The following is a 25523-nucleotide window of genomic DNA, read 5'->3' as shown; positions in this document are numbered from 1 at the left end:
AGAGAGTTAAGCATTTAAATCTATAGCAAAAGCAGAAATATTTATAAATGTCTTATAAATGTAAAAATCATGCTGCTTTTCTTTTCTGAATGTCGAATAAAAGAAAAGAAAAAAAAAATCCCAGCTAATTAAATGAGCTCAGAGTTATCAGGTGTTGTCACCGATTAGGAATCTGGTTGGAACAAAAAACCTGCAGCCACAGGGGGTCCCCAGGACCGAGTTTGACAAACACTGCCTTCATTGTTTCTTTTTCCTTAATTAGCAGCCAAACAATAACGAGATGTAAAATGAGCCAAAAGAACTGGTGTCCATCATACAATACCTGAAAATAAAGAAAGATGAAGGTCTCAGGAATGCTGATCTGCTCAGGTCCACAAATCATTTGACCAGAGCTCTTAGAAACGAGAAAATCAGCAATCTCGGAAATGCCTGCTAATGCACCACAAGAGCAGCGACAAGCTACAGAATTAAAGAACGGGTTTAACAAATGACAGGAATCAACACCTCATTAAGGAGCTGGTTGGAGTGAAATCGGTTGCAGTTTAAGGCCGTGATTTAGTTGGTCTTCTGTTGGCTCACTCACTTCAAATTTCATTTCTGTTTGGATGCCATTTAAAGAAAGAAATGAAGCAAATCAGAGGAACAATAAAGAAATTCAGAGGAACAAATCTGAAAAAAGCAATTCAATTAAAATGAATTCACAAGAAGTTAATTAGCAGCACAAACAGGGCACTCATTAAAAAAAGGGTTAGAATGAAAACCTGCAGGCACGTTGGTCCTCCAGGACTGGAGTTGGCGACCCCTGATCTAGAGTACCTCTTTCTCTTGCACGATTTGGCTCAAGAAACTACTCAGCCCATCGCCATCTCATAACAGGCTTAAGTTTTGAGTTTGGTGTTCTTCCGTTCAGCCATTTTAGCTGTAGACCATCCTCAAGGAACTGTGACACACAGACAGACCCACAAACAGATACATACACACACACCCATCATCGAGATATCAAGGTTTTCGGTATCAGGTGACCCTAAAACGTCAAGATCCGTTGAAAACCGGAAATTGAAATTTTGGATGAATCTAAAACTTTCGCAACTCCCCCATAGATGATAGGTTATGGTGCGGGAGGGCGCAAAGCAAAAATTAACAGATCTCTCCAACCTAAGATTTATTTGCCAGGATAGGAGAACAATGTACTGTATAGTCTGACCTACTTAAAGGTTTTCCAATGCTGTCTGTGTCCTGGTGTCTATACACACACAGGGAACTCCAGTTTCTGTATTACAACCTGCCGGACGTTGCCTCGAAAGCCTGCACGTTGTAATCAGTTCATTTAGCCAATAAAAGGTGTCATTTTGCTTGACTCTTCATTTCATCCATAATAGCTAACACAGTACAACACCCTACTACTACAGACAAAAGTATTGTGTTATTTTGCAGAGATGCTGCCTGCTGGCCATCAGTGCCATTGTGCACACACACACTTCGGTCATCTACTGACGACTTATGAGAAAGATTCAGGCAGGCAAACAAGCACTGAAGCAGTGACTGAGCTGAATATACCGTCACATTTACATTTATTCCTACTTGTGCCGAGTGGTTATTTTTGCAAAATATATTTTTTCAGTGCTGGGAATCAGTAAAAGATGTTGATTAGAACTGCGTGTTCTTCCACACTGATGAAGAAACAATAACTTGCTCAATTTATAACATTTAATAGCATTTGTTTAAAGACTGAGCTGGAAACATTTTCATTTAGGAACACAAAAGTAAAGATAAAATTAAAAGTTAAGGATATTTTTCTCAAGTGGAGACTCAATTCTGTTTTGTTAGGTTTTGTCTCTTTTTGATCCTTCTTTCCTTTTTTAAGTTTGTGATTTTTTTTTGACTATGGAGTCATTTGTTGTATAAGCTCGACTTGATTGTTTGGAATGTTATTTGCTTCATTTAAAATAAATTAAAAAAAAGATAAGGACATTTTCTGTATTATAAACAACATAACAGAAACTGAAAATGAATACGTTTTTGGAGTAATTCTGCAACTATATTTGGATCGTTTCAGATTCCTAAGAAAAAAGTGGCCAAAGGTTAACCTTTGAAAGTACATTTGAGAAACATGCGAAATATTAAACTGATATTACAGAAATGAACATATACTTGAATTTGTCAGTTCTGTGGATTACCTAAAGGTATATATCCCCAAGTCTGTAAAAAAAAAAAAAATGTAATAGTTTAATATGTTATATCAGCTTCACCTTGATCCTGTTCAGGATAAAGTGGGCTTAAAAGATTGATAGACGTTTCTCTGTCTCAGGGGTCTTCAACCTTCCCCAAGAGAGCTACTTTTACAAAATGAAAATGGCCGAGAGTTTTCTAACGTTTGTTCTCATAGCTTATTTCAACCCAAACAAACTGAATAAGCTTGTTTTACCTGAACATTTACAAAATGTTGGTCTCCACAACTCACATTTTGCATTAAAACATCACAAAAAATATTCAAGCACATTTTGTATGCCTGTATGCATTTTCTAGTGTATCACACACTACTGAATTAAAACATGAATGCTATCAAAGCAAAACAATGCAATTACAAATACAGCTATTATTTATTCATTTGTCACTTTATTCACATGTCCGGTCGCTTGTTTGATGTGTTTTTTAGTTAGTCAGATGACTGGCACTGCATGGAATCAACAAGAGAGGCAGGAGTCTGGTGGAGTGGAGCCCCTTAGGTTCACTCTCATGGAGTCACTTCAATGTTCGTCTGAACTTTGACTTCATTAGACTCACAGAGGTATGGAGTAGTGATGGGTCGTTCTTGAACGATTCGTTCATTTTGAACGAATCTTTAATGTGACTCGGGAAGAACGAGTCGTCTCGTGGGAGTGATTCGTTCAGTCGCGCATGCGCATTTGCGCAACTTCCTATAGTTTCTGTATTGGAATTGATTCACCTGTTTCGAGTCTTCGGGTTTTTCGAGTCGTTCGTTCATCACGTGACAGCCCCATAAGCTTAACCAACTCAGTCTGAGCCGGAAACAGAATTGAACGAAATGACTCGAAAAATGATTCGTTCATTTTGCTGAACGAGACTCAATGATCCGAGTCAGTAAAATGATCCGAACTTCCCATCACTAGTATGGAGTCCCAAACAAAGCAGACATTTTTCAGAGCTGCCTGGTGAAGATTCTTACATTTATCTGGATCTACTAAGCTCCTGGAATGCTGTTGAGACTTTTAACTGCACATTGTTTTGAAGGTTTACTAATATATCATATATAAAATCCAATGTCTGTCTGCTTTTCATGAGAGAACTACTTCACGGATTTAGATCGGGTTTTCTTCTATAATCTGCTCGAGCAATTAGGTTGATTTTGCGACTTCTCTCATTTCACTATTTATCTCAGTTCGCTTGCGGTACCGATTTATTTCCACGAATCCGACATCCACGCAACGGGCCGAGGATACGGGGGGGGGCTTCCTCACTCGCCAGTTTCGGCTGGTGTTGCTAGCGAACGAGAGAACAATTGAATTCAACTTTGTTTGGTATTGAAAATAAAGTGTTACTTAGGTCTTGATGAGTTTGAGTCCGGATATTCTCTTAAGAAACGATAGATTCAATTCAGGTTGTGGATCGTGATCGTGTGTTGAACGGATCGCAATGTGATTTTTTTTGGAAAGATCGCCCACACGTAATTTGACTAAACAAGTTTTCAAATTTATGTAGGATTCATTAAACCTCTGGCGAGCTACCGGTAACGAGCGAGCGACGTGTTGGAGACCCCTGCTTTATTGCATCCTTGCTTTCACGGCCCTCTGAATAATAAAAATGATAAAAAAAAAAAATTAGCGACAGGAACCAGGTAGGGCAGTTTACTTCATTCAGCTGTATAATGGAAAGTGTAAAGCTGGAGAAATGTCGCTACGAATACGCTTCCGAATGTCAAATGTATTAAGCAGGCAAATTACGAGTCCAGAAAAGACTAAGAAATGGACAGAAACTGGTGAAGAATTCCTCTGTGTACTTTCATTATTTTTCAATTAAGCGGAACGCAGTTGCTTAGAGATGGGGAGCTAAGGAGTCAGTGTTGCCTGGCTGAGCGCCCGACTAACCAGTGAGGTCTTGTTGGCTGCCTGCCTGCCTGACGCCCAACTCTTGCTGCCAGAGGCGCTTCTAATGCTTTTATTATACTGTGGCTCGATATTTGAATAAGTAAAATCGGAAAACGGATAGCATCGTCACTTTGAGACAATATCGTATCAAGAGCGAGGTTAAGCATTACCTGCTGCATGCAAGGCGGTTGAGGCAGCTTTTTCGTGTCTTCCGTGGTGCACACCAGCGTGTTGGAAATAAACTTCTTATATTTCATACTGTCTCCGGGGCGGACCACCTCCAGACACTGGTTTCTCTGGAGGAAACATTCGAGGCCGTCCACGTGCGAGTATGCAGTTTTCAGAGTGCCCACGAGCACTTCAAACTCCTTCGTCGAAGACAGAGCCATTCTGTCACCTACTGCAGCTCTGCTAGATTAACGCGTGGCTGTTACCTTCGCGCTCCCCCGGGTTTATCTCGCTATTTCAAGATCGCTAATTCGTGAGCATGTTAGGCTCTTCGATATTCTGGGGGATATTACACCGGATGCCCGACATGAATACCCGACTTTGTAAAAGTGAAGCAACACTTTACAGTCCGTATGTCAATAACATAGCTAGAATATTTTATATTATACTACAGCATCAGTTCGAAAACATGGAAAGGGAAAAGACATTTTGAACCTTACGGCTATCCGTAGCTCACTCTCGCCAAATAAACATGTGCGCTTGCAGTGGGCGTGGTCTATTCTCCCTTATGCTACTCCTGTTAGGGGTCGCCTGTTCCATATCGTCCTGTCTTGTGCATATTGCTCTGTTACACACAACACCTGCATGTCCTATCTCACCACATCTATAAACCTTCTCTTTGACCTTCTTCTTCCCTGGCAGTTCTAACCTTAGCATCTTTCTCCCAATATACCCAGCATCTCTCCTCTGCACGTGTCCAAATCAACGCAATCTCGCCACTCTGACTTTGTCTCCGAACAGTTGAACCTGAGCAGACCCTCTAATGTCCTCATTTCTAATCCTGTCCATCCTCGTCACACCCAATGCAAATCTTAACATCTTTAACTCTGCCACCTCCAGCTCTGTCTCCTGCTTTCTGGTCAGTGGCACTGTCTCCAACCCATATAACATAGCTGGTCTCACTACCGTCCTATAGACCTTTCCTTTCACTCTTGCTGATATCCGTCTGTCACAAATTACTCCTGACACTCTTCTCCACTCATTCCACCCTGCCTGCACTCTTCTTCCCCTCTCTTCCACAATCCCCATTACTCTGTACTGTTGATCCCAAGTATGTAAACTCATCCACCTTTGCCAACTCTACTCCCTGCTTCCTCACCATTCCACTGGCCTCCCTCTCATTCACACACATGTATTCTGTCTTGTTCCTACTGACCTTCATTCCTCTCCTCTCTAGAGCATATCTCCACCTCTCCAGGGTCTCCTCAACCTGCTCCCTACTATCGCTTCAGATCACAATGTCATCAGCAAACATCACAGTCCAGTGGGACTCCTGTCTAATCTCGTCTGTCAACCTGTCCATCACCATTGCAAATAAGAAAGGGCTCAGAGCCGATCCCTGATGTAATCCCACCTCCGTCACTCCTACCGCAGACCTCACCACTGTCACACTTCCCTCGTACATATCCTGTACAACTCTTACGTACTTCTCTGCCACTCCTGACTTCCTCATACAATACCACAGCTCCTCTCAGTCACCCTGTCATATTCTTTCTCCAGGTGCAGAAACCCGTAATGCAACTCTTTCTGGCCTTCTCTAAACTAATCCATCAACATCCTCAGAGCAAACACTGCATCTGTGGTGCTCTTTCTTGGCATGAAACCATACTGCTGCTCACTAATCATCACCTCACTTCTTAACCGAGCTTCCATTACTCTTTCCCATAACTTCATGCTGTGGCTCATCAATTTTATCCCCCTGTAGTTACTACAGCTCTGCACATCCCCCTTATTCTTAAATATCAGCACCAGTACACTTCTTCTCTACTCCTCAGGCATCCTCTCACTTTCCAAGATTCCATTAAACAATCTGGTTAAAAACTCCACTGCCATCTCTCCTAAACACCTCCATGCTTCCACAGGTATGTCATCCGGACCAACGGCCTTTCCAGTCTTCATCCTCTTCATAGCTGTCCTTACTTTCTCCTTGCTAATCCGTTGCACTTCCTGATTCACTATCTCCACATCATCCAACCTCTTCTCTCTCTCGTTCTCTTCATTCATCAGCTTCTCAAAGTACTCTTTCCATCTGCTCAACACTCTCCTTGCTTTTGAGTACGTTTACATCTTTATCCTTTATCACCCTAACCTGCTGCACATCTTTCCCAGCTTGGTCCCTCTGTCTCGCCCACCAGTCCTTTTCTCCCTCCTTAGTGTCCAACCTCTTATACAACTCATCATACGCCTTTTCTTTAGCCTTTGCCACCTCTCTCTTCACCTTGCGCCTTATCTCCTTATACTCTTGTCTACTTTCTGCCTCTCTCTGACTATCCCACTTCTTGTTTGTCATCCTCTTCCTCTGTATACTCTCCTGTATTTCGTCATTCCACCACCAGGTTTCCTTTTGGTCCTTCCTCTGTCCAGATATGACGTCAAGCACCCTTCTTGCTGTCACCCTTACTACATCTGCTGTAGTTTCCCAGCTGTCTGGTAACTCTTCACTGCCACCCAGTGCCTGTCTCACCTCCTCCCTGAAATCAACCTTGCAGTCTTCCTTTTCCAACATTCACCATTTGATCCTTGTCTCTGCCCTCACTCTCTTCCTCTTCTTGATCTCCAACGTCATCTTACAGACCACCATCCGATTCTGCTTAACTACACTTTCCCCTGCCACCACTTTTCAGTCTTCAATCTCCTTCAGATCAGCTCTTCTGCATAGGATGTAATCTACCTGTGTGCATCTTCCTCCACTCTTGTACGTAACCCTGTGTTCCTCCCTCTTCTTAAAATACGTATTCACCACAGCCATGTCCATCTGCTTGGCAAAATCCACTATCCTCTGACCTTCTTCATTCCTCTCCTTGACACCATACCTACCCATCACCTCCTCGTCTCCTCTGTTCCCTTCACCAACATGTCCATTTAAATCCGCTCCAATCACCACTTTCTGTCCCTTGGGTATGCTGCTCATCACTTCATCCAACTCACACCAGAAATCTTCTTTCTCACCCATTGCACACCCAACTTGCGGGACATATGCACTAACAACATTCGTCATCACACCTCCAATTTCCAGCTTCATAATCACTACTCTGCCTGACACTCTTTTCACCTCCAAAACACTCCTGACATACTGCTCCTTTAGAATAACTCCTACCCCATTTCTCCTTCCATCCACACCATGATAGAACAATTTGAATCCACCTCCAAACCAGCTGGCCTTACTCCTTACTCTTACTTAGTGGGTGTGGCCTATTAATTCATTCAAAAATAAACCATTGCTAGATCCAGGCTGGTGCTTCAGACTATTGAAATATAAGGAGTGGAGTGGCGGTGATCAGATTCAGTGCTTGAGGTCTTCTGGAGTGAAATCATACATGTCAGCTTACACAAGTCAGATATGTGTGCAGCCAGTTGAATTTTTAAAATGGGGTTAACTATTGTGGGTGGCGCACTGATGACATATGGATGCGTTTAACCTCTTATTGGACATTCAGACAGTCTGTCGATGTATAGTCGGTGTTAATTACCATGAGAAGTTAATTTGTAAATATAAGTAGATAATGCAGCAGAGTAGAGACATTATGGGCAGGTCTAGCAGCAGAAACCTGTCAATCAAAGTTGACTTCAGCGAATTATATTGTTTATCGGACAACTTCAGCCAATTATGTTGTTCTCAGCGCACGTCAATCAAAAGTGAATTTGCCCAATTACCCCCAGTCTTGAGTTTTCCATCAACGTTAGCGATTGGCTACATCTGTAAAGGTGAGGCCGGGCTAAAGGCGCCACTACAATACCAGTGTGCGGAGCGGGACATGTCACCTGTGTATTATAGATAGATACTTTATTAATCCCAAGGGGAAATTCACATACTCCAGCAGCAGCATACTGACACAAAAAACAATATTAAAGAGTGATAAAAATGCAGGTATAACAAACAATAACTTTGTATAATGTTAACGTTTACCATAGGGGTGGAGATGAAGGGTCGCATAGTGTGGGGGAGAAATGATCTCCTCAGTCTGTCAGTGGAGCAGGACGGTGACAGCAGTCTATCGCTGAAGCTGCTCCTCTGTCTGGAGATGATCCTGTTCAGTGGATGCAGCGGATTCTCCATGACTGACAGGAGCCTGCTCAGCGCCCGTCGCTCTGTCATGGATGTCAAACTGTCTAGTTCCATGCCTACAATAGAGCCTGCCTTCCTCACCAGTTTGTCCAGGCATGAGGTGTCCTTCTTTATGTATCCCCAGCACACCAAAACATAGAAGAGGGCGCTTGCCACAGCTGTCTGGTAGAACATCTGCAGCATCTTATTGTAGATGTTGAAGGACACCAGCCTTCTAAGGAAGTATAGTCGGCTCTGTCCTCTCTTGCATAGAGCATCAGTATTGGCAGTCCAGGCCAGTTTATCATCCAGCTGCACTCCCAGGTATTTATAGGTCTGCACTCTCTGCACACAGTCTCCTCTGATGATCACAGGGTCCATGAGGGGCCTGGGCCTCCTAAAATCCACCACCAGCTCTTTGGTTTTGCTGGTGTTCAGTTGTAGGTGGTTTGAGTCGCACCATTTAACAAGTCCTTGATTAGGTTCCTGTACTCCTCCTCCTGCCCACTCCTGATGCAGCCCACAATAGCAGTGTCGTCAGCGAACGTTTGCACGTGGCAGGACTCCGAGTTGTATTGGAAGTCTGATGTACAGTATGTTGGCTGAACAGGACCAGAGAAAGTACAGTCCCCTACGGTGCTCCTGTGCTGCTGACCACAATGTCAGACCTGCAGTTCCCGAGACGCACATACTGAGGTCTGTCTGTAAGATAGTCCATGATCCATGCCACCAGGTATGAATTTACCTCCATCTCTGTCAGCTTGTCCCTAAGGAGCAGAGGTTAGATGGTGTTGAAGGCGATAGACAAGTCCAGAAACATAATTTTTACTGCACCACTGCCTCTGTCCAAGTGGGAGAGGGATCGGTGTAGCATATGGATGATGGCATCCTCCGCTCCCACCTTCTCCTGGTATACAAACTGCAGAGGGTCAAGGGCGTGGCGAACCTGTGGCCTCAGGTGGTGAAGCAGCAGCCACTCCATGGTCATATGGGCGGAGTTAAACTTTTAACTTGACTCATGTTTAGCCAATCCCCATTTCGCAAGCTGGAGTAATATATATATATATATATAGCAGTCAAATTATATATAATTACTTACAAGACACCTGAATGCATTACTGTTGACAATTGGTAGGCCTCCTTCTCTAAATTAATAGACGTGGAGTTGTCTGCAGTGCAGATTAATGGTGCTTCCCGTAATGTAATTGAAACTTGGTCTATTGCGGCTCAATTGTTTAAATCCTGGTTTTGTAACGCCTTGACTTTGTCATTCTGTGGCTCGATTCTTTCACTTGTTTTTTCTCTTCACTATCAACTAAATTCTCTTAAGTTTTTCCCTTGGCTTAGACTGTTATTTTGTCTTTATTTAATAAAAAAACATTGTTTTGTAAGTATAATCGCAAACCACCTACGGACCAAGCAGTGAGACGTTGAATTCTGCAAAAATAGTTTTAATGAAACATTTGAATAGTGTAGATACATTGTACATTGATTTTAATGGATTTTTCTAAACCAGTATGTACTTCCAAACATTTACTAATAATAGAAAAAAATTTATTTGTCTTACACATACTTTTTTTCGACTGTACAGTGTTGTTTTATTAAAAAGTGACAAAAGATATGCATGCATTTATTTTATTTTACAAATAGACTTCAGTAAATCCTATTTAATAATGTAGCCAGGCAGAATAATCATCAGAAGGGAAAATGTCATGCTGTAATAAAAAAAAAGTTCATCAAATCATATACTTTGAATGTAATTAATAAATCTATTGTAGACAGCCAATAGTGATTTGTCCAGTGTGTATTCCAAGACAGTTCTTTTTACAGCCTAGTTATAAATGTAGTAAGGCTATTACTGCCTTTCAGTGCAAGTGTCTCATAAGAGTGTAAGGGGCTTTTAAACACTGTTAAAGATTCATTGTTCAATTGAATCCACATTAGTTCCAAACGCAGGCCTTTTGAACATTTATCTGTGCTACATATGAAGCCTGGATGATATTCTGTAACTCTGTGGGATGATTGTTCAGTTAAATCAGATAAAAAGAACAAGCAGATTTTGAGATTTGTCTCATACAAGGTGGACAGCCAGATCAACATGTGTAGAGCATGTGTGCTTCTAAGGCCCAGTCCACACTACTACGCTTTTGCTTAAAAATGTAGACATCAGTCTCCGCTTTTCTCTTTCGAATACACTACCCTAATATCTTCAACCTCTGAAAACGAAGAGTCATATATTTCTGAAAACGCAGCCTCAGCGCTGCAGTGTGGATGGGTGAAAACAAAGATTTTAGAAAATGCCGATTCTAATCAGGCTGAGATTCAATTCTGCATATTATGTAGTCCTTTCTTCAATGGATCCTGCTCATTAAAATGTGTTATTCCCAGATTGGTCACCTTTCGTGAAAGAAAAACACATTCCGACATCATGGACAGAGAGCTGCTTTCCATGGTGCTCGCTGGTGTAGCTTACCCATAAGCATCCTAATTGAGTTTTGTGCAGTTTGCCTGTTGCATACATCTGCATAATAAATCATTTACTAGTTGCTGCAGTTTTGTGATAAATCTTATGGAGAGTAGCATTTTTGATTGTAATTGATTTGATTTACTTCATTAATGCCGGAGGGGAAGATGTCTTTTCACATGACCCCTTGCAGTCCCTTCCAGATTTTTTTCTGCCAATGTGCCCATGAATGGTGTTGGTGAATGTTTATACTTTATGCATTTTTAGAGATTTTTGTGTAGATGGAGGTGGTTTCATAAACAATGTGAAAACGCAAGTGTGGGCGGCGAATGTTTTCACTTAAAAATGCGGTTTTTAATTAAAAATGTAGTAGTGTGGACTAAGAATTACAGTTAATGGCAAAGAAGCAGTTGATATAATCAGCACCCACACTGGCCATCTTTAACTTTCTACGTCTTAATGGTCAGGGGCGTTCTTATAATGTCACCATCTATAGAATTAAAGAAAACATCATAAATGTGATGTATTACTGAAGTCAGGAATGTCAGAATGTAAATGTATGCTTAGTTCAAATATTAGGTTTATTTGTTTTGCTATGTGAAAGATTTATGACAAATTACGAAACACAACAAATTAAAAGTATTGCAATCATTACAAAAAAACAAGCATAATTAAAAATGCAAAATGAATGTAAAGTCAGCTGCACTAATATAATGAAGTACTGAGGATTTGTGCATACAGCACCAGGATACGTCTTAGCATCTGAGATTACCGTAATATTCTTATACTCACATTTCAGCAACCAGGATTGAAAACTCATGTAATAAGGGATATTCCAGCTGCATTTTACTTCATTTGAATACATCACTTCACAGTCTCAAAACGCAAAATAAATGCCATTCAAATATGTGTCATCATCACCTTTTATAACGATGTTCCGAAGATTCATTCTGATACTCCATATCCAGTCAATTTGAAAAGAAAACTAATTTATTTAGGAAATTTCTCAACAAGTTTCACGGTTTCCACCTTTTCTGGTTAACATGATTCTAATCACCATGTAAATATTTTGCTAAGAATCACACCAGTATCTCATTAGTTAGTGCTTGGCAATGTTATAGAGTGAGAAAATATAATTTACTTAAGTTTAATAAACACGCTTTGTCAGAAACATTGTTTCTTAAAATCTGTTGGTCCTCAGTGAAGGATTTGGCAACACTGACAACATATGCTCTAACTTTAAACAAAATACTGAATTTGGTATTGAACAAACAGAACATTTCTTGTATGAGCAGCAACATCTGCTTCAGTCTTATGACTATAAAGGTGAAAATTTAGTAGAACATGAGATCAGGATTCCTAAATAAAGAACAGTTGTCAAAGGCAATAAGAAATGCCACCATCAAAATGCCACAATTTTACTTTTAGTATGCAAGTCTGAACTGGAATACCTTTCTTATCATGTCGATTCCAGTAAGATAAGATTCCAATGCATTTTCAACCAAACGTCTCTTTTGAGATCAGTGTATCTCTAGAGAAACTTGATCTACCTCCATGTAAACATCTGAGATGTTAAAACAGCAGCAAACTGTACGTGCCAACACTAAAACCTGGGGGATATTTTGTAGCTCCTCTTCAAGTGCATTTGCAGTATTAATCTCTGTGTGGCTTTCCTTTTGATTTTTCATCGTACGACTCTCCATATTCATTTACTCTTGTTTTGTCCACTGGATAAAGCCTAGAGAAATGAAATGGGAAAAAAACGGTAATTTACACTTTTGTGAAAATTTGCAATGGCGTGCAGCATCTAGTTTTAATAGCTGTTCAAAGTTAGTAGCTAAAGCCAGTTTGTTCATGTGCCCCCCAACAACCCAAAGCACCAGTCAGTCAGCCAGCATTAGACTCTTAGATCACTTCTTCCTGACCCTGTTTACCTGTACAGAAATTCTAAGGAAGCTGGTGCTAAATAAAGATGACTGCCATCACATTTTGGGAGACTTTTTTGCGTATATCCCTTCCTGTACCATTTCATCATCTAGCTATTTTCATACAAGGCAACCACTCCAATATTTTCTTTGCTTACATTCTTCACTTACTGAAGTGTTGTTACACATGTCAGCATATTTACATCAACACATTTTGAATGCCTGCTTTAGTTTTGATTTTGGCTTTTACTATATATTAAGTCAATGGTTAGGAGCATTATGAATAAACATTTTAGCAATCTAACAGCCCACCCCAAGCAGGCGATTCTAGGGCTTGTAAGATAGCCAAAATAGGCAAAGAAAGTTCACAACCTTGAGATTATTGCTTCATCCTCCATTCCAAAATGTTAAAAAGTTAAAAAAGCAAATTTCACTTTTTGCATCTTACTTGAAAATAACAAATTTCACTTTTTGCATCTTACCTGCATTGCCTTTTGATTTATTACTGTCAGTTTCAACATTTTTTATCAACTTCTTATATCAAGAAAAAGAGAAATAACTGACAGCTGCATTCAAGGAAAAACATGTTTTTAAACTAGGGTACTTGCTTCGTGCTGGGCACCCACTATGTCGCAGGTGAGCCGCTCCAAGTGCATTGGGGTGCTCCTCTGTTAGAGAAAGCGACTGTATTTAAAGAGATGGCATATAGAAGAGTATGCAGGGTGCGGGAGGAAGACAGTTTGGTCCTTATTAATTATTATAGAGAGAAAATCAGTTACTTGAGTATTTCACTACAATTCCTATTTTAAATACCAATTAATAATAAAATATAGCAAAAAAGTAGAAGTAAAAAAGTAAAATATAATAAAAAATGTAATTACATTAACAGTAAAAACAATATTATGAACCACTTTATCTTCTAACTTGCATTCTATAAATGTTGCTTTTTTGCATTTCTGTCCCCTTATGAATTGGTTTATTTTTCCCTTTCTCATTTACTGGACGATTCTCTTTGTTCTTCATTTTTATTATTTGCAGCTTTTTTGTTCATTTTCTTTTTTAGATGTTCATTATCAGTTCTTGCCGCTGTTTATCTATTATGATCTAAAATTAGACACACTTGAATAGATAATTTGCTTTTCTGCCTTGCCATTATAAATGACTGCGTTGAAGTGCGAGTTAGCACTGAGAGTGTCACAGGGCGGTACGGAGCGAGGAGGTGTGCTGTAGGAGTTGGGCGAGTGGTGTGGAGGGGAGTGAATATCGCAGACATGATGGAAAATCTTTTTTAACATAATAGAGAGATTAGCAGCATGAACACTTGCACCACAGCTCTCCTTTATAGCACAGAACAACATTCACATGATTTCAGTCCCTGGCTGACCAACTGGTTTATCTTATCTTACCTAAGCATCAATTCAAACAGTTGCATATATGCTTACCATATATTAAGAATTTAGGAATTGTTAATGGTATACGTACTATAAACAAAAAATATTTACTTCTTCCTCTGCCATGCAGTCCAATAACATCTCATGTTTCATAAGAAGTTTCATAAAAATAAACAATCACACTTAAAAGTAACAGTCTATAAACTCCAGTACTTGTAATTGAACGTTTGGGAACATAAATGTATTAAAAACAACATCCATTTCCCTTCCAACTCACCATCTTTGATAAAGATAGATTAGAAAAACAACATCATCTCTAAAACAGGCAAGCCTGTGTGATGTCGGCATTGTAATAATAAAAGCAAAGACGTCATCGATAAATGTGTTGAAGGCCTGAAAAATGAAACAAATTAATGGTTACTGCTTGAAAGCACAATCTCTCTTTAGAACCAATTAAATGAAATCTAATAACATTTTGTTCACTATATTCCATGCACATAACTTTCTAAATCTGGAATAGTTCTAAAAAGAATATTTAAAAGAAGTTAAATTGTTCAACAAGTAGATATTATTAATTATAGAGTGTAGAGAAAACTTTGAAAACAACACTAATAGTGCAGTATAAGAGCAACACTACAGCCCAATGCAATATGTTTTAAAATATACAACTTACTTTGTACATAAAGGCTTTCCATGGTAAATGTGCAACTGATTTTAACTGTTAAAAAACAAATATTTAATTATTTCATGAACCTTTGATGAACATCCTAAATATATCAAAAAAGGGTAAGAGAGTATTGCAGAAGTAGTCAAAAATACACTTTTACAGCAAAAAAGTTGACTAAAAAACGGAAGGCAACTTCTCATTAATACTGGTACACAGAGCCTATAAAAAGTATTCACCTCTTGGAAGTTTTCACTTTTTCTTGTAATAAAATATTAACTCCCAGCGGATGTACAGTAAATTGACTAGACACTGATCAACAGAAAAAGACTCCTTGATGTCATAGTGAAAACAGATCATCTAAATGAATAATAAATTAATTATATGTTAAATCAAAGTTTAAAAGTACCCATATTTTTTCTGTCTAATGGGGTAAACCATAGCTGATAATTCTTACTTTTTCTATTATGACTGAAACCTCATAGTTATAAAATTGATATAAATCAGTTATACATAACATCAGCTAATAATTTCAAAACTCAACTAAATAATCTGCAAAGCAAAAACTTACCTTATAGTTAACAAAAAGCTGAGGTAACATGAAAAGGAATCCAAATGCGTAAACCCCTACATTTAAAAAAGAAAATACGGACATTGATTTGAAAAACAGCCCTTTCTTTCAAACTGGTCAAAACATAAGCCGAAAGAACAAAGCAGTTATGTAGACATATGTTTAAAATAATTTAGTAATTATGTGGACATTTAAAAATATTAGGAAATATGTCAAATTATTTAGTCACTGACATCATCTATAAGCAAAATGTTTGTCACAGTTTCATCCACATCATGAAGCTAGAATGTTTTCAATAATATTATCATTGACATAATTTTAGGTAGTGAAAATAACACTCAGGTCAGGTTGGGGAGCATGCACTGGTACAGCGCATTGCCACACCCACCACACGACGAAACAGCTTGAGTTTCTGGTTGGCAACCCCAGGCGGATACGCAGCCCAGTAACACCCCTCACGGAAATGACCATCCATCTAACACAGAAAGGTGTTACGTGGGCATCCCCTTGGCCTGGTCCAGACACTCGAGTCTTCAACAATGAGGATCCTACGAGCCGGATCATCTTTAGGGAATCGCGTCACATGGCTGCAGTGCTGTAACTGATGCTCCCTCACAATGCAGGTAATGTGCCTCATTCGGGACTCCGTGAGCAACCACTCATTCAACACAAAGTCAAACCAGCGGTACCCAAGGATTCGACACAGTACCAAAGGAGTCCAGTCTTTGCCTCAGGTCACTGGACAGCATCCACGTCTCGCAACCATATAGCAAAAGAGGAAGCACCAGGACTCTACAGATTTGGACCTTCATCCTTCCACAAAGATATCGGGAGCGCCACACAACCCCTTTGCAGTGACTTCATGACTCCCCATGCTCTCCCATTAGTCTACTGACTTCATAGGAATGCCACTGTCAAGGTAAGTAAACCTCTTTACTTACCATTAACAAGACTGTTGATCAACCAGGAGTACCAACTGAAAAACATTAAGATCAACAAAATATCTGCAATTATCTATTTTCATAAATATGAACAAGAAACAGTTAAATGTGATTTGCTTACCTTTTGTATTTAACATATACTAATGAGTAAACAGCTCCACCAAGACATAAAGGATAAAGTAAATATGATAAATATTTCATTGCCTGAAAAGAAATGATAGAAGAGGATAATAAGGACTGAGCATGTATGTCAACTATTTGGTTTCCATTACGTTTGAACATTTGCCATGGCTAACAAAGTTTTAAATTCTGAATACAGTTCTATCAAAAGTATTAAAGGATAATCACACATTTTCTAACCTACACAAGGCTCACACTCCTGAAAAAGCTAAAGAACACAGAGTTAATCAAATTTATTAAAATTAACCTAATATAATCGTGTACAGGATAAGTGAAAAGTACACTGGCAACACACTTTATTTGGAAGAATGCTACAATCATAATAAAGGTTTTTAGAATTGATCTGATTTAAAAAGCTACTGTATTTAAAAAACAGTTATGCTTCCATATAAAGGAAAGCAAGACATTTTATTACCCCTGTTTAGCTAAAAGTCCACAAAACAATTTTACTATGCAATCTGCATTTTTGTTGGTTTTGATATTTTAATACAAAGCTTGATATAACAGACCAGAAGCATTTCTGGGACAAATATCAAACATGAATGTACTACTGTGACATTTCTTTTTGGCGGTTTGCTTTATTACAGTGAGTCGTTTCCTTATTTTAGAAAAGTTTTAAAATAAATTCCATGTGTAACAATTACAGTACATACCAAACAAGAGCTTAAGGTTAATAACATCAGGTAATAAAAAAGCCATAGCAAATATTTGAGTACTGATGCATTATCTACATAATGAAAAGCTGTTCATTTAAAATCCAGATTATGTAAATAACTTTACCTGAGTATCATACTGCTCTGTTCGTTTTTCAGATTCATCAGATTTCCCAAACTGTTAAAAAATAATAATAATGTACATTTTCCTATTTTCATATTGTTGCATATACAAGGACATCCCTAAAAATCTTTATTAAGACGGTCTTCCAATTATCTTGGCAAAGGTTTCCTAGAAATACTGCTTCTCACTATACTGAGGCTCCACCTTATTAAAATTCACCCAATTTTATTGTGCAAAACATTTTAATCCTGTCTTTTATCCATCCATCCAATTCCGCTTATCCGAGTTCGGGTCGTGGGGGCAGCAGCTTGAGCAGAGAGGCCCAGACTTCCCTCTCCCTGGCCACTTCTACTAGCTATTCCGGGGGAATCCCGAGGCATTCCCAGGCCAGCCGAGAGACATAGTCCCTCCAGCATGTCCTGGGTTTTCCCCGGAGCCTCCTCCCGGTTAGACGTGCCCAGAACACCACACCAGGGAGGCGTCCAGGAGGCATCCTCATCAGATGCCCGAGCCATCTCATCTGGCTCCTCTCGATGCGGAGGAGCAGCGGCTCTACTCTGAGCCCCTCCTGGATGACTGAGCTTCTCACCCTATCTTTAAGGGAAAGCCCAGACACCCTGTGGAGGAAACGTATTTCAGCCACTTGTATTCGCAACCTCGTTCTTTCGGTCACTACCCATAGCTCATGACCATGGGTGAGGGTAGGAACGTAGATCGACCAGTAAATTGAGAGCTTTGCCTTACGGCTCAGCTCCTTTTTCACCACGAAAGAGCGATGCAGAGCTGGCATCACTGCGGACGTCGCACCAATCCCCCTGTCAATCTCCCACTCCATTCTTCCTTCACTCGTGAACAAGACCCTGAGATACTTGAACAGGGTCTCGCTCCCAACCCTGACAGGGCACTCCACCCTTTTCTGGCTGAGGACCATGGTCTCGGATTTGGAGTTGCTGATTCCCATCCCAGCCGCTTCACACTTGGCTGTGAACCACTCCAGTGAGAGCTGAAGATCATGGCCTAAAGAAGCAAAGATCAAGCAAACACCTTCCTAGTGATGGAACAGTGGACCAGCTCTGCACCCTTGGCATGGGAGTTTGCCCAACCAGTCTACATGTGTTTTGTGGACTTGGAAAAGGCGTTCGACCGTGCCCCTTGGGGAATCCTATGGGGGGTGCACCGAGAGTATGGGATACCGGACCCTCTGATAAGGGCTGTTCTGTCCCTGTACAACCGGTGTCAGAGCTTGGTCCGTATTGCCGGCAGTAAGTCAAACCCGTTTACGGTGAGAGTTTGACTCCGCCTGGGCTGCCCTTTGTCATCGGTTCTTTTCATAACTTTTATGGACAGAATTTCTAGGCGCAGCCAGGGCATTGAGGGGGCCCGGTTTGGTGGGCTCAGGATTGGGTCACTGCTTTTTGAAGATGATGTTTTCCTGTCCAGACATTCAACTTGTACTGTGTTTTGTAATCTGAGAGTAAGAATACTATTTAATTATAGACATAAAAAAAGGATTTCAGCTTACCTTACATGCCTTAATCTATGACTGATGTATTCAAGAACAGAGAACAAAAGTTCACTCTTGACAATTAATTAAGTTCTTTATTTAAAGGCAACTCTAAACTTAAAAAATATGTTCAGTTCTTCAGGGTCTACTAATTAAACTGCCTGGTCTCGTCATCACCTGCTGGTTTTCCTTCAAACTTTTTAATGAATTGCTAACATGTGTTTGTTAACACAACAGGGTAAGTAAGGGGAACAAAAACATTTGATCATGTTAAATTTCGTGACACAAATTTAAATGCAGCACCACAACTTGTTGTTGGCTTGTTGAAGATTTTCATAACTATACAAATGACGAGCAAAGATTTTTAATCATATGAAGCTAACCTATGAATTCAACAAAATCAAAAGTTTAACATTGTGCCAGCTATAAAGAATTCAGACATGGTAAATGAAGCAGTGAAGACGTAATGAAAAGAGTGTACCTGAAATGTTGGTCTAATTCCTTTCCAGTGAATTATTATTTTGAAAGCTTTCTTCACTTTCCAGATCTGTTTAACAAAAATAAATATTTATATCAATATACATTTGCATATTTTAGAAAACACTAGCTGTCCTACCCATCTAAGATTGGTTGAAATTTAAGTAATTAACGTAAGCCTCCGCATTAATATTTGCAGTGCACCATGCAATACATATGTCTCTGTTATATGCCTTTTGGTAAGGGATTCATAAAAGTAGTGCTAACTGTTTATGGTGTGCCATCTGTTGGAATGACAAATGCAATGCATTTTATTACTACAGATGTTTTGCGATGCACCATCATTTGGAATGACAGAGACATTGTACCTGAATGGACATGCAGACAGACACGTATCCTTTTATTAAGGTGGATTAATCAAACAGTTTTATTCAAGCTATGGGAATGCGGAAGCAACGCATTTTGTTATGCAAGTTTCAGTAAAATGCATTACATGAATACAAAAGTAAAAGCTGCAAATATCCTTGTAGTTTCTGAGCCAGCAAGTATGCTGAATGCTAATAACAATATTGCAGAAGTAACTTTTGAATTAAGACAGCAAGTACATACTTGGCAAATGATTCCATTATTCACAAAAAAACAAATAATTTAATGTGTTAATAAATACAGTACTTCTTACATAGGGTATGACTTGGAGACAATAAACAAAATGTTTTTGAAGGCACAGGAAAATTAAAAAAACTGGAAAAGTTTGTTAGAGGCATATACTTTCAGCCTTTAGATAAGAATTTTGGCTGATACAGTTTTTCCTTCTTTGTCATTTAAGGTGATCTTAATAACTGTAAAGATATTATATGTAAAATGTTAGCATGTACTGTACATTACTCTAATACTTTTTTTGACTATTGTTGACCAGTATATACGTAATGTCCCAAAGCGGTGTACAGAATATCATGATAGACATTTAAACATATAGTTATAGTGGAGTTTACATTGATTAATCTGAGATCAGTAATCCAAGATTTTAGATGCTGCTAGTTTAAAGGTTTTAGTAATAACAGAAAACTAACCACACTTGAACAAGTGAAGAAGGAAACGACATGTGCGTTAAGCCATCTCAGCCATCACATTGGAAGTCACCTCATTTGGTTGCTTTACTTTGTAGTGTTCAGAAACAAATGAGGAATGATTTGTACTTTTTTGTTACTTTATTATGTGTCACAAACTACAACATCAGAACATAAAAAACACTGCATATGCACTGCAAATATTTATTCATACCCATGGACAATCCCATGCAGATATTCTACAGTAAAAATAAAACACTCATTCCATTATTTTCACGTCTTTCTTCTGCTATATCTCTACCCTTAAATACATTTTCCTTTTGTATCCAACACCCATGATACAGAACGTGGATGTTGTATTACTAATATGATTGCATGTAGTATTGTTTTTAATGTAAAACAAGCTAATAATAACTAAAACTCAAAAAGTACAGTGGCACTATACCTCTATTACGGCTCCAATCCCAGCTGGTATGAGTACTAACAGACTTGTTTGTTCATCCAAGAGGAAAAGGAAAATGACAATGGTACTAAAACATCTCCATAGAACTGTATTGAAAAATAAATGAGAAATAAAACAGCAGCTTATCAGAATAAACATTTCTAGCACATTTACTTTTAGAAAGGCACCATTTGAAGTGCAGATTCTTGTTTATGCAAAAATAATTATGTAAGTCAAAATTTAGTGGACTACCAGGTGCACAGGAACATTTAATCGTTTTACACTTCTGGGCTGGGAAATACTAAAAGTTTAAATGCCCTATGTTAATAAAATAAACTACTAACACCAATCTAACTGACAAAAGACATGATTCATTATTAAGTTTGCTGTAAGTTTTCAGAAAACACAAGCTTCAGGAATCATTAATATTTAAAAGTCCATCCAGAATTTGTGTTCACTTTTGCTAAAGGAGGACCCCCACAATCCCACTTGCCTGTAGCACAGACAAGAACTCTGAATTATAAAATGTTGAGTCACCATGAAATTTTATATTGAATGGCCACTCAGTCTGGTCAGAATTATCTAGTGTCACTCAGAAAAAAATTAATTACAAATTAATTTTTTAACCTAATTATGCCAATACCTGCTTTGCTGGACATGCCAACCATACTCTTCTTTTTCTTCCAAAAGCTGATATCATTTTTGAAAGCAAGGAAGTCAAAGAGAAGCTAGTAAAAAAACAAAATAAAATGTAATTGAAGGTATAAATAAATATGTAAAGGTACACACTGTAGTATTTAAAGAATTTACTCATTTTCACAACTATCCATTTTTAATCACATATTTAATAAGACTTTTGTTTCAGTGCTTGTCCACTGTTGTAATTCATGTAAACATTAATATTTTTAATGCTACTAAAATTGTATTATTTTAACAGCATTCACATTATGGAGGCTGGTCTTTAACATTCATCTTTCGTAATGAAGATGTGATATTTACCTATGAACAAATCACGAACAAAAGAAAATCATGCAAAATCTACACAGAAATCCCTGTAAGTAGGAACAGAATCTCCTGCATCTAAGGCCAAAGATCTTCATACTGCTTTCAACTTACTCTTCAACGTTTAAGTTTGAAACTCATATTTCATTAATAAATTAAAATTTATCTATCCATAGAAATTAATTTTCTGTCTGTCAGAACATCATACAAAACCACTATACCTATTTGTAGAAAAGAGGTGTTGCAGTTATTTCCAGTTTAGTCTAACATTAAATGAGTTAATAACATTTTATATTTACACATATAAATATCTAGAAATAGTTGCTAAATTTTCAAATCGATATTTGTGCCTTCTAACCTCAATATCTCCAGAAGAAAACATAATATTGATGTTATTTTTCCCTCTAAAAGAATTAGAAATGATTGTGTAATAAAAAAAATATGAATTTCATGTGTTTATGTTGAGCACAATAAAATGACTGAGAATTTTTATATATATAAATAAGATAAAAATAACAAGATTTTTACATTTGCCACTCAATAGTTCGTTAACAGTTGATCATATCAAAAAATCTGTTCCCTCTTTTCTGACTGGTCATTTTATGATGAACTAAAAGGTCCTATTCAATTTTTGTCTAGGATAAATAAATAGCAAGCGAGGAGGTAACCCATTTGTGATGAGATCCGTGTTTGTTCTTGAGCACCAAAAGTCTTTTGGGATGGCAAGTGTGAGCGGGAGCAGACACATTGTGAAGATTTGCCAGAAGAGCTGCTCAGGAAAGGATGAGCATGGCATGTGTGCTGCTAGACCCTTACTTGTATCTCAGTGATAGAGTTGTACGTTATGACTTTGGTGGATTGTACACACTCAATAACATTTAAAAATTATTACAGAACTGTTGAGATAGTTATTATTACTGTTCTATGAAGTTTTCTTTGCTGCAAAATTAGAGTTAAAAACAGTCACACTAAACACCAATAAAGTACAAGTTATACTCACATATTAACACAACTTGTCATTTTTGCTGTGAGCCATCTAAACTGTGACTATGTGAATGGTCCAGAGATTTTCTTAGAGGTGACTAGAATTGCTTGCCAGAAGGCAATTTAATGTTTCCACCACAAGTAAGACAAAAGTTAATTTGCTATACAGAAGAATGTTTTGCAACCTTTTTAATTAAGCACATCAGAGATAGAGCAACTGTAATGCAATGTCCAGCCATTTCAATCTTTAATAATAATAATTCTTTACATTTATATAGTGCTATTCTCATTACTCAAAGCACTTCAATACAAAGGATTCTTGGGATCTTTTTTAACCACAGAGAGTAAGGACCTCAGATTTAAATCTCATCTGAAGGATGGCCCCACTTTTTATAGCATAGTGTCTGTGTCACAGTACTGGGGCATTGGGGTCCACATTTAGACCACAGGGTAAGCGCCTCCCGCTGTTATCACCAGCACCTGTTCCAGCAGCAACCCAAGCTTTTCCTAGATGGTCTCTCATTTAAATACTGGCTCGGCCCGAACATGTTTAGCTTCAGTCTTGCCTGTTTTTCTGCACATACAATGAAGTGACCAGCAATAAAAAATAATGCAAAATTATTTATCTTATCAAATCAACATTATTTTCAAGAAAAACACCTGATTTGCCGTTTTGGTGTTTATCAGTATTCCTAAACATGTCACAATTGTAACTGAATATTTAGAAGTAAAGAAGAAAATGAAGAGAATTTGCTGAACATTTTTGTTTGCAATTGTGAAGAATGGTACTTTAACTTACTTTAATGAAGAAATAGAGAGAAATGGATGACAGAAAATATGCTAGGCACAGACTGTGCAGCCTGAGGCAACAACTGACGAATACGACAGACAGTCAAACCTCCTCCATGGTTGTGTGGGTGTGTAAAGGAATATTTGACAGATAATGGCACATTATTTAAATCTGCAGCACTTGCAATGTCTTGGTAGGTGACACAACATACAGTATTTTTATGTATTGTGGTCCCAGGAGGACCAGAGAAGGACTTGTGCCTCCTCCAGACCAAGAGGGGGTGTCCATCCTGGTTATGTTGGGAGCCTCGGGTACAGGGCTTGGAAGCCCAGCCCTGTAGGGGCACGTGGCCACCGCCAGGCGGCGCCCCGATGCCGGTATATCCCGTATGGTCCCCGGCCAGGAGGACCAGAGGAGGGCTTGTGCCTCCTCCTGACCGAGAGGGGGCATCCGTCCTGGTTATACTGGAGGCCTCGGGTAGAGGGCTTGGAAGCCCAGCCCTGTAGGGACCCGTGGCCACCGCCAGGCGGCGCCCCAGTGCCTGATTATCCAAGGAGCCCGGCACTTCCGCCACACCAGGAAGTGCCGGGGAAGAAGACAGGGGACACCCGGACGGCTTCCGGGTGCGCAGCCGGCACTTCCGCCACGGGGTGTGTCCGGGAGATTGCGGGAAGCAGCTGGAGCCCATCCGAGTTCCTATAAAGGGGCCGCCTCCCTCCAGTCATTGACAAGAGTCGGGTGGAAGAGTGGCAACGTCTAGAGGAGGAAGGAGGCGGTCAGAAGAAAAGAGAGAGAGAGAAAAGAGAAGAAGAAAAGAGAAGGCATTGGAGTGGCCTGGACTGAGGGGGGTTTGGTGAGCTGAATTGTAAAAGAGATGGAAAATAAACCAGTGATTGTGGGTGACATTAACGTGTCTGCCTGTCTGTGTCCGGGGCGAGGTTCACAGTATACAACAACATAAAAAAATGAATAAGTTGCAAACTGTTCATTACATATTCACAAATACATTAAAACAACAATAATCAAGTTTAATAAACTGAAATTTCCCATAATAAAATATATTTGTTTTACTTGGTTTGTAAAATGGCAGAAGAAAACAATTTGTTTAGATTCTAATTTGTGAACTGATCAAAACTTTGTTCATTTCATATAAGAAAATTTCACTGGTAATGATGATGCACCATAAGTAATAAAAGGTTATGACCAAAAGAAAGTTTTATAGTGTATGAAAATGTAAACTTAAGGTATACACAAAAACAAAGTTAAAGTAATGTGGTTAATATTGTATTTAATTTGTTATTTTTTTATGAAAAAAAGAATACTTACATGAAATGCAGCAACAAAAAAGGTCAATGCTAGAAAATACAAGTTGGTGTCCACAAAGATTCCTTTGATTTCATCTGCATCTTTTTCCGTAAAACCTGTACGATTATTAAAATCATTGCTGCATGTGGTGCATATATGACATTTTCTAGCAAACATAGTACATTTACAGTTCAATTTTCATTCCATATTTGCTTTGTCCTTCCATTCATTTTTAAATCTACTTATTCAAGTTCAAGGTTGCATGGGTCAGTGCCTATCCCAGCAGCACTGGCCACAAGTTAGCAATCAACCCTGTGCCAGTCCATCACTATGAACCAATTGCTAATTAAACTAATATGTGCATATATGACATGTGAGAGGAAAACCAGGTCAGAAAAGATTATTGTAAATCAAATATTAATTGAAAATTTTACTCCAAAAGGTCCAGAGGTGAGACATTCCCAGAACATGGGACCCAGAAAGCAATCCACCTGCTAAAAAAATTCACAATTACAGCCCTTTTTGGGTTATTTGAAACAACAGAAATGAGTGTGTTAAATTAGACCATGCTTTGTTCAAATTGATTAGGAGTGTATTTTGTTATTAGTTCACTTTAATTCTAATGAAAAACAAAGCAAATCCTGTGGCAAAAATTAATGA

General features: G+C 38.8%; 2 protein-coding genes across 6 annotated transcripts in view; both read right to left on the bottom strand.

Moving 5' to 3' along the window:
• tert (telomerase reverse transcriptase) overlaps window positions 1-4755 on the bottom strand; it is a 98604-nt gene extending 93849 nt beyond the window's left edge. For all 5 annotated transcript variants that reach the window (XR_005630691.1, XR_005630693.1, XR_005630690.1 and 2 more), the window contains exon 1: window positions 4277-4755. Coding sequence is in view for 1 of the 5 variants with exons in the window: in XM_039736956.1 (XP_039592890.1) it covers window positions 4277-4495 (219 nt within the window). In the remaining 4 variants the exon portion in view is untranslated. The remainder of the gene's footprint in view (window positions 1-4276) is intronic.
• A 5070-nt stretch (window positions 4756-9825) lies between these two features.
• clptm1l (CLPTM1 like) overlaps window positions 9826-25523 on the bottom strand; it is a 36227-nt gene continuing 20529 nt past the window's right edge. Inside the window, exons 7-17 of the mRNA XM_039736541.1 lie at window positions 24885-24979; window positions 21426-21510; window positions 20786-20889; window positions 19278-19343; window positions 17296-17346; window positions 16457-16539; window positions 16336-16370; window positions 15395-15450; window positions 14833-14877; window positions 14437-14552; window positions 9826-12581 (exon numbers count right to left, since the gene is read on the bottom strand). Of these exons, the coding sequence (XP_039592475.1) occupies window positions 12497-12581; window positions 14437-14552; window positions 14833-14877; window positions 15395-15450; window positions 16336-16370; window positions 16457-16539; window positions 17296-17346; window positions 19278-19343; window positions 20786-20889; window positions 21426-21510; window positions 24885-24979 (821 nt within the window). The 3' untranslated portion in view covers window positions 9826-12496. The remainder of the gene's footprint in view (window positions 12582-14436; window positions 14553-14832; window positions 14878-15394; window positions 15451-16335; window positions 16371-16456; window positions 16540-17295; window positions 17347-19277; window positions 19344-20785; window positions 20890-21425; window positions 21511-24884; window positions 24980-25523) is intronic.

This window comes from Polypterus senegalus, chromosome 15, assembly GCF_016835505.1.
Source record: "Polypterus senegalus isolate Bchr_013 chromosome 15, ASM1683550v1, whole genome shotgun sequence".
In the NCBI taxonomy this organism is placed as follows: domain Eukaryota; kingdom Metazoa; phylum Chordata; class Cladistia; order Polypteriformes; family Polypteridae; genus Polypterus; species Polypterus senegalus.
Note: the sequence above shows the minus strand (reverse complement) of the source record. Positions and strands in the feature narration are given on the sequence as shown.